General features: G+C 34.9%; 1 protein-coding gene across 1 annotated transcript; it reads left to right on the top strand.

Moving 5' to 3' along the window:
- The first annotated feature begins 2,580 nt into the window (after window positions 1–2,580).
- On the top strand, window positions 2,581–4,551 carry LOC109619296 (uncharacterized). Its single transcript, XM_066080405.1, has 3 exons — window positions 2,581–2,683; window positions 3,859–4,011; window positions 4,320–4,551. Exons 1-3 carry the CDS (start codon window positions 2,632–2,634, stop codon window positions 4,466–4,468), a joined length of 354 nt encoding a protein of 117 aa, XP_065936477.1. The 5' UTR covers window positions 2,581–2,631; the 3' UTR covers window positions 4,469–4,551.
- Window positions 4,552–9,913: the final 5,362 nt, after the last annotated feature.

The raw sequence follows: 9,913 nt of genomic DNA, 5'->3' as shown, positions 1-9,913 counted from the left end.
AGAGAATGATATAAAGTTTCGTATATTTAGAATGAGTTTAAATATTTTTTTTCTTTATTACTTACAAGTGATGTACAATTTTACGCGCGCCGTATAATATTTTAGGTTTCATTTGTTCCAAGAAACAAACGAACGATTTCATTAGTTTTTGATAAATGATAGTCATTTTACTCTCAAATGTGCAATGCATTGATATGAAATACTTTTAAATCTTTATAATTAACCATAGATAATGCACACTGTGGTTTAATCGATCCATCCAACAGTCAATCACCTGTCAATCAAATCAGTCTGCGAGCTGCATCATGTGCTCTTCCTTTCGTTCAATTGTTTTTCATTTAAAGAAACATGCGTCTAACAATAACGAATAACGTATTTTGCAGTATTTGTGATGTTTGATGTCATGATTTTAGTGCCTCTGTGAAGATTAATTCTTACATACACTACGTTGTTTAAACTCTCTCTCTCTCTCTCTCTCTCTCTCTCTCTCTCTCTCTCTCTCTCTCTCTCTCTCTCATGTTTGTGCAAACAATACAGAAGTAATAAAGTCTTGTTTGCATGGATTTTATTAATTTTAATATTAATGGTAAATATAGCGCTTTCAACGCATGAATATACGTTTGTAGATTATCATCGGCTTTATCGGTACAAATACTATTTGTACATATTAAAACATATGAACCTGTGCTTGCAAAAAATTTATTCACTGATGCAGAAAAATAGTAAAACTAACAAAATGAAAAATAAATACATGTACATTTGACTAAACGGCAAACGCACGACATGATCGCGGCAAGGTGTGAATGTCAGACCGTAGGCCTATAAAACCTCTATATCGTTATCATCAATTACTTGTCACCTGAATTAATTTAAGCATTGAAGATGTGTCATGTAAACTTATTTTAAAGATTTTATTGTATATCACAGTCTACATCAGCAACCTTTAGTTTGATGTCGGGAGTCCTCTAACAATGTCGAGTAAAAAAAAAATCGCTAAGCTTAACGTTAATTTCTTTCACTTACGACCCGCCTTACTCAAAGAATGTGACGTCATGTAAACAAACTTGTTCTGTACATGCGTTTGAAATGTTTCAAATGAAATTTACTGATATTTTCTGAGTGAATGGATCATTCACCGAACATTTCTATAAAAATATGGGACTTATTGTAGAAGTAATGATGTTTTCTTGTGCTGTGTAAACAAATATGAATATTATGCGGTGGAAAAAAGTGCTACTTTGTTACCGAAGGCGTTTCAAGAGCTCGAGAGTGAAGTATGGCGAATATATATATATGATTTTAATCATTTGTCAAGTCGAAGAATCGTTTCAAGAAGCTCTAAGTATGTAGTGTGAATGAGGAAAAAAACTATACAAAACCTACAAGTACGTGGAAAACAAAAGGAAACATGACTCAACAGTATACGGTAGGCCTACATACAGTTGACGGTAGACCTAAAGTGAAAACAAAAATGATCACGTCCTATAATCATTATCATGATAATAATTTATCAGAACTTATTATAGATACCATTTTTTTTTGTAATGAAAATTACTGAAGATAAATTCATCTTATATTGTCTGATTTTCGTCATCGATAATTGATTATACAGCGAATATAACCGCATCTGCCTGACTGAATCCACTACTAAAACTCGTCACAAAACGGGAAATTTAACTATCAGCGCAGGCCTCGAGCAAAATGTAATCATGTTTAAATATTTTCTCTTTTTAATCATATTTTAATAAATCATGTTTCGTTTTGCTCGAGGACTGCGCTCTATATACATTTTCAAATTTTATAGTAAAAATTGCCTTGAATATGTTAATTTCCGGTAAACATCTTGCATTTAGCGGATGCTAGTGTTGCTTAGCAACGCTTTGCGCGATTATTTTTACGGATTTTCGCTTACACTTGACATCATATTTGTAATTATGCATTTATTTACTTTTCATAAACAACTTGAAAAATGCTGGAATTTTAGGCATTTATACCATTACAACCGTACCTAGTTCTTTCGAAATTCAACGCGGGGGAAAGTGAAAGCTGCCAACGAATATGTTCGAAGACCATGGGCGAAACTGACGGACATTTTTTTTCGGTTGAAACTGTTTGAACAGATTAGAGGGTTTTGTCAACGTAATAATGCGCATACGTAGATTAAACATTTTCATATTGGTAGTTATAAAAAATAAATACTGAAACACTCTTACATTTATCAAACAGCCTTGAATTGTTCGCGACCTCAATTCGTAATAGCTGACCTTTCGGAACGACATTTTATAGAGCAATTGTCGTTACACATGATATAGAGCTATATGTCAATTTCTAATCTATAGATATCTAACAGATGGGAATCGGCCTTATTTTTCAGGATCAGACAGAACTTGAAACAAATCAAACAGATTATTTTGTACAATGCATACTGAAATGAACTATTTATTCCATATTCCATAGTTAAAAGCAATAAAATAAAAATTCGAATTATTAAAAGCAAAACCAGATACATCCTGGGGTAAAAGTTTATCAGTAATAATATTATTATCTGACTGATGCTTGTATCTTTCACCTTTTATATATTAGGAATGCACGCGCGCGCGTTCATTTTCCTGCAAGTAAAGACTATCAGTCATGAAGACCCTGCTCTTTGTCATTGGTCTCTGCATCCCGTTCACCAAGTCACGTGAGTTTTCTCTCTCTCTCTCTCTGTATAGGTACATGTATATGTATCATTTTCTCTGTATGTTGAGTCGTGTATTTTTGTCTATCTGTCTATCCAATTTCTTGTCCATCTGTCCATCCACCTTTTTTTCTATCTGTCTGTCATTACATGCATAAACATGTATAAATACTTTTATATATTGAGTTATGTAGTTTTCTGTATATGTTCTTCTGTCTGTCTTGTCTTTTGTCCACCTATCTCTGTTCTTTTTGTCTTCCCGTCTGATTTTTGACTTTTTTTGTTCATGCATCAATAGCATATCTCTGAAGCTCGAGTTGTCTCTCTTTGTCTTCCAGTCAAACGGTTTGTTTCTACGTCCGTCCTTAGACATTTTGTATATATATGTTTATATAGATCGCTCTGTAGCTTGAGTTGTCCCTCTTTATAAAGCTGTACTTCTTTCTGTGAACATTTTTTGCCCGTCATCACACGTATGTCCCTATATACATCTAGCTAGAAGTTCAAATCAATTACAAGTGTGTTGTTAAATCGCGATTTGTGTAGTGTCTGTATTTGTTTATATTTACATGTATGCACATATATTCTTGCAAAATCGTAATACATTCCGGCTTTATATTATTTTGTAAGGAATCAATTTAATTGCAATCAAGATCAGTTTGAATTTCAAATGTTTCTTGAATTCTGACATTCTGGTTAACCTATGATTGTAAAGCAATTGCTAACATGCACAGATCAAATTTTTTTTATATTTCTGGGGAGGGGGGGGTCTGAGGGTCCGAAACATTGGCGTTGGAAGCAAATTGAAAGTGTGTGGGGGGGGGGGGGGGCTGCTACACTTATCATCAGAAATCTTGACAGTCAAAGAAAGGAACAAAGAAAAAAACCCAATCCCAAAATCATGAAATCTCTAATCGCTGGGGGGGGGGGGGGTGTTGTTAACTTAGTATACCTAAGTCTCCCCCAAAAAGGACGGGGGTTCAAGGCAAATTTGCAATAATTTGACTTTAAATTTGATAAATTATTATTTTCCGGGGGGACCCCCCAACCCCACCTGCTTATGGTTAACGACATCGTTTGATCAACAAATATACTGTCAGCTTTATTTTCATATAAAGGTACAAATGTCGTTACTTTTTGAAATGTTTGATACACATTGGAGATTTGGTGTTCACTAGATTCTGTACGGTCGTATATGGAGAGTGATTGTTCTGACCCAGAGGAAAGCGCTATAGCTGAGTGCTTCAAACCGAGAGACCCCTGCTGCTACCTGGCGACACGATATGACGTCACCGGATGTTTTCTTGGGTGCAATACAAGATGTTTAACAAGTTAGTACGAGAGAGAGAAAGAGCGATAGAGAGAGAGAGAGAGAGAGATACGGACACACATACAGACAGACAGACAGTCAGACAGACAGACAGGCGGAGAAATTATTTTTGCGAAATCCAAAATCTTCGGGCAGATGTACATGGAATTAAATTCCATATAATATCAAGCACGAACACAATGTATTTTGATGGTACGATCGTTTAAGTTAATACAACTGTTCTTATCGTCATCAAATATTTACAATTTGCACCTAGATATTTCTCTATCAGTGTGTCGATTCCTTCTACCCACGTGTCTTTGTTTTCAGACAGGGACCCTTCCACGTGTAACACCTGTCCTGACCCACATTTGAGCGACTGTCTACAGAAGCCCCCGGGCTGTGAGATAGGGGACCTCTTCTATATAGGCGTTAACTACTCTCACGGCTGCTTCCAGAAATGTCTTGTGCAATGTTGACGGAAAAGTAAAAGAAAGCACCAGGATTGATTTTATTTTATGTTTTATTCACTGAGTCGGTATAATAAACTGATTTCTTTTTATCACTTTTAGATTCTTATTTTGATATCTACAATGTATTAATAGTTAATAACCAATGTTGTGTCCAGACTATGTGCATTCAATACAATTAAAAAACCCAATAACCAAGAACCATATTTTAAGACGCACTCTCTTTCTTAACGATTATGAAAGAATTTTGCATTGCAAACCTCATAAAGATACCCGGATAATAATGTTAAAAGAATGTTAGGAGTTGTTGTCAGTTAACTTTATAAAATTATTAGTGCTCCCGATTTCCATGATTTTATACTCTTGTAATTTAACACAAAACAGAAAGGGCGGAATACGTGTTCGCGTGAAATATGAAATCTTAATTTTAATTTTGGCAATAGACGTGGGAGAAAAGAAACGTACGATCCTGGACAAATTTAATTTGAATTCAAAATAAACTATATCTCATTTATATGTTGATTAAAATATACATATGTTTAACTATAATTGTAATTCAAACACATTTACGAATTGGTATCACACATTGCTATGCTTACTTTCAAGATGGAGTTCCCTGTTTAGTTTTGAAGGTGTTCATTCTAATTTTCAGACTCTCAAGCTTGCAAAGATAATTATTATTATATGGATATAATCTACATTAGAACTTGGTGAACTCAGTGAATATTTTATCGTAGCCATAGGAGCGAGATGACAGGCGCGAATTGTCTCTGTATGACCAGCGCGAATTGTCTCTGTAAGAGTGAAACCTTCCCGCATCCTTACTATGTTTTTTGCGTATTTTTATAAACCGGGACGGGTGAGTAATTGCAGCAAACACACTTCCGCTTTGCGTTTAAATGCGACATTCTATTCAAACGACTTGATTGAATTCATGTTTGTAATAGAGATAGTTATAATAATTTAAAGCAACACAGAATAAGGCGAGCCATAGTGAAAAAAATCGATTAAATTAAAATCTGATATTAAGCATTGATATGAAAACACTACAGTGACATTCATTTGTAAATGTACAGAAGAATATAAAAGTTTAAGCAAAATGAGAAAAATAAACATCGACTTTTGGCGGAAGTTTTTTTTCATATCAGATGCAGAGTAACATAATGTACATATATATATATAATGGGACCAATCATTTTAAAATGACACGTTAATTGTACTTAATTATTGATAATGAATAATTTTAGAAGCATTCTCTGAACAGTACTTTATAAACGCAGTTCTTTACTAGACTAAGATATAATAAGACTTCATAGTTTTTATTGTATTTATGTTTTCTTAAGTAATTTAAAAAAGAATTAATCCTTAAAAGCAAAGATTATATTATGATTAAAGGGGAAGTAAAGTAAAAAACATATTTTATCCATATTTGGCTGTCGGATTATTTTTTTCCCCTTCAGTCTTATTTAATTGTGAAGAAGTATTGAAACTTCTTTCTGTTTAATCTATGCAAAATTCATACCGGGCAAATCAAATTTAAAATAAAATGTTTTTGCCGATCTATGTCTGTGCGATCGAGTTTGAACAAACTTTTAGCCGGTATCCAATCGTATGATAGAAAACAGAAAGTACACATTTACTGGTATTGGTTTTAAGTTCTTAATCTACTTGTTCATGGCTTATGTTTCCTGTAAAAGTGATATACGTGTACATGGACAACTGTGCGATAGCCGCTTATTATATTATAATATTATATATCGAAACGGTTTATGGCGGTTTAAGATCCCGAGAAAAATGTTTCAGGCTGACATCAGAGTTAGGTTGATAATATTATTATTTTGATTAAAAATATTCTAACAAAAATATTCAAATGAATAACCTTGATAGATGTTCCTATGTGAACAGTTTGCTTTGATTTTATACTTCGCTTTTTAACTAAAAATTTTACATGAATATCTGTCGCGTCATTCTGTCCAGTTTAAGGGTGATTTTGATTTAAATTTAGCTGTTCTGCTTGGTTAGATTTGCTTGCTTTGGGGGATTTTTTGCTTAGTTGTTTTATTTTATTTTTTGTTTGAATGGGGGGGGGGGGTGGGTGGGGGTGAAACAATGCCATGAAATCCAGTTCATTTGAAGCAACAATTTATGTAATTTGTTCAAACACTAATTATCATAGCTTTAATTATTTGTACTATTTAATGTGACAAATTTATTAATTTAGGTTCGTTGTGGATGTAGTTCGCCCATCTCGCTGTTTACACCGGGACGTACATCTATCTGTCCACCGCCGGACCGACATTTATTGTCACCTGTTCCGTCAATCATTGGGTCATAAATAATAAAACTGTCCGGCAAATGCGCGGGGGAGCTAAAGTTTACACCCCACGAAAAGCATCCATCTTTTCAAGCGCACATTTAAGGCCGCCATCTGCAGTAAATATTATATCCGAGTTTGCTGCTGGATAATACATTATCTTCCATTTGCCCCCCCCCCCTCCCCCCTCCCACAAGAGATTTCTACTCGATTACTACGATATTTAATTAATCATATTTATAAAGAAGCAAAATGAATACATGTTCATCAATCATATTAACACATGGTATTGGAGTTTTTAATTTTGTTTTTTGATTACGCAAATTTCACTACAATTTTCTCACAAAATGTTTACCTTCAATTCCAGGTCATATGGTGACGTCACATGAATTTATTGTACATGCAAGTTATACACCATATCAAATACACCTGATAATCAAATTTATTTTTTTATTAGAAAAATTCTCATTTTTACAACATTACATATCTAACAAAGTTTTTGTAACATTCACTAAAACCATGCAATTGCAGACGACTAATTTAAACACTAAGATGAAAAGTTGTAGGTTTTTACAAATTGAAAAATAATCACGAGACGATATTGACAATTTTACATTAATCTTCATGATATCTTCAATTGAATATCATAAGCCGTAATACAAACAGTTTATCGGTGATTCCAATCTTCACTCCTTCTTCTTTTTTTGTTTGTTGTTGTTGTTGTTGTTTTTATTTTTATTTTTTTTGGAGGGGGGGGGGGTCCTTTTTATAATTTCAAAGAGGCTGGGTGGTCTAAAAACTAACATATCTACCTACAGCTTTGAAATAGGATTTGTTTTGCAATAATTTTTTTTAAGTAAAAAAAAAGTAATCCATATATTTTTGCTTTTACATTTTAGTATTTTCCTATATTTTATATAGATTTTTTTAAAGGAGATCAATGCGCTCCAAAAATCGAGCCTTTTAATTAAATTAACGGGAAAATAAACTAACAAATGAAACAAATTAGAACGAATAAGACAATTAGTCCTTAATAAAAACACAACAAATTAACCTATACTGTATAGATGATTGAAAAAAAAAATAAATTGCTGTAAAAAAAACCCACGAAAAAACAGTTTAAATAAAGGGAAAAAAATGCTTAGCATACAAATATTTCCTCTCTTTTATACGACAGGTTTTTAACATGATTTACTTTTATATTCTCTGTAATGCATACCGCTACCTGCATCAGCCAGAAAAAAATCTGTCACCTTAAAACATCGCACGCTGCGAAACTACAGCTTATTTTTATGACCGTCTGAGAACATATATGAAAGATGGAGAACGATGGGGACTGATGAAACCTGTTAAATCGCCTCACCCCCGCTAACATCCGGGAAGCCGACTGTCAGCGCGGGAACTCGCGGGGCCTGACGGTGGGGGTTTGATATATGTGGGGGTGGCGGCTGATGTAAGATTCCCGCTCATAAACCGTGACGGTTATAGGTCATCCATGCCGCTTCAATGAATCTACTGAAGGCCAAAGTTGTAGGAAAGGACAGACGGTGAAACGTTTATGTTTATTTCTTAACACTAAAATGTATTTGCATATTTGTAAATGCTAGTATGCCATTAGCTTGAATAGCATACACCTGCGGTTGAGCCTTACATTAAATTAACGTAGGATTGGAATACACAACGACCTGCATTTACTATATAACTCTGTTGTGTCAAATAATGTCCTCTTATTCTTTAAATCAATGTACTATAAATTTAGTCCTGAAAATGAATAAACAGTATTTTTTTTTTAATGGGGGGGGGGGGGGTAGGAGAAATTCGAAACAATAAAAAACATGTCCGCTTTCGGGATTTTTTTCAGAGACAGAAATTAGGGCAGCTTATTTTAAGGGCTTAAACGAGGATGTAAGTTCTAAGTACTTAGCATGTTTCTTGTCTGGTTCACTAAGCATGTCTCTTGTCTGGTTCACTGAGCATGTTTCTTGTCTGGTTCACTAAGCATGTCTCTTGTCTGGTTCACTAAGCATGTTTCTTGTCTGGTTCACTAAGCATGTCTCTTGACTGGTTCATAAAGCATGTCTCTTGTCTGGTTCACTGAGCATGTCTCTTGACTGGTTCACTAAGCATGTTTCTTGTCTGGTTCACTAAGCATGTCTCTTGACTGGTTCACTAAGCATGTTTCTTGTCTGGTTCACTAAGCATGTTTCTTGTCTGGTTCACTAAGCATGTCTCTTGACTGGTTCATTAAACATGTCTCTTGTCTGGTTCACTGAGCATGTCTCTTGTCTTGTTCACTTAGCATGTTTCTTGTCTGGTTCACTAAGCATGTTTCTTGTCTGGTTCACTTATCATGTCTCTTGGCTGGTTTACTATGCATGTCTCTTGTCTGGTTCTCTGAGCATGTTTCTTGTCTGGTTCACTAAGCATGTCTCTTGTCGGGTTCACTAAGCATATTTCTTGTCTGGTTCACTGAGCATGTCTATTGCCTGGTTCACTAAGCATGTTTCTTGTCTGGTTCACTGAGCATGTGTTTTGTCTGGTTTACTAAGCATGTTTCTTGCCTGGTTCACTAAGCATGTCTCTTGACTAGTTCACTAAGCATGTCTCTTGTCTGGTTCACCGAGCATGTTTCTTGTCTGGTTCTCTAAGCATGTCTTTTGTCTGATTCACTAAGCATGTTCCTTGTCTGGTTTACTAAGCAGTTCTCTTGTCTGGTTCACTAAGCATGTTTCTTGTCTGGCTCACTAAGCATGTCTCTTGTCTGGTTCACTAAGCATGTCTCTTGTCTGGTTCACTAAGCATGTCTCTTGTCTGTTTCACTAAGCATGTGTCTTGTCTGGTTCACTTAGCAATGTCTCTTGTCTTGTTCTCTGGTTCACTAAGCATGTCTCTTGTCTTGTTCACTAAGCATGTCTCTTGTCTTGTTCACTAAGCATGTCTCTTGTCTTTTTCACTAAGCATGTCTCTTGTCTGTTTCACTAAGCATGTGTCTTGTCTGGTTCACTTAGCAATGTCTCTTGTCTGGTTCTCTGGTTCACTAAGCATGTGTCTTGTCTGGTTCACTAAGCATGTCTCTTGTCTTGTTCACTAAGCATGTCTCTTGTCTGGTTCACTTAGCATGTCTCTTGTCTAGTTCACTA

This window comes from Magallana gigas, chromosome 1 (genome assembly GCF_963853765.1).
Source record: "Magallana gigas chromosome 1, xbMagGiga1.1, whole genome shotgun sequence".
Classification (NCBI taxonomy): Eukaryota; Metazoa; Mollusca; class Bivalvia; order Ostreida; family Ostreidae; genus Magallana; species Magallana gigas.
This window is presented reverse-complemented; position numbering and strand designations above follow the sequence as displayed.

Excerpts from the sequence above, each read along its gene's own strand:
- LOC109619296 (XM_066080405.1), top strand. The coding sequence starts at position 2,632 with ATGAAGACCCTGCTCTTTGTCATTGGTCTCTGCATCCCGTTCACCAAG. Across the intron at positions 2,684-3,858 it reads CATCCCGTTCACCAAGTCAC|ATTCTGTACGGTCGTATATG; the intron begins GTGAGTTTTCTC and ends GGTGTTCACTAG. Across the intron at positions 4,012-4,319 it reads CAATACAAGATGTTTAACAA|ACAGGGACCCTTCCACGTGT; the intron begins GTTAGTACGAGA and ends CTTTGTTTTCAG.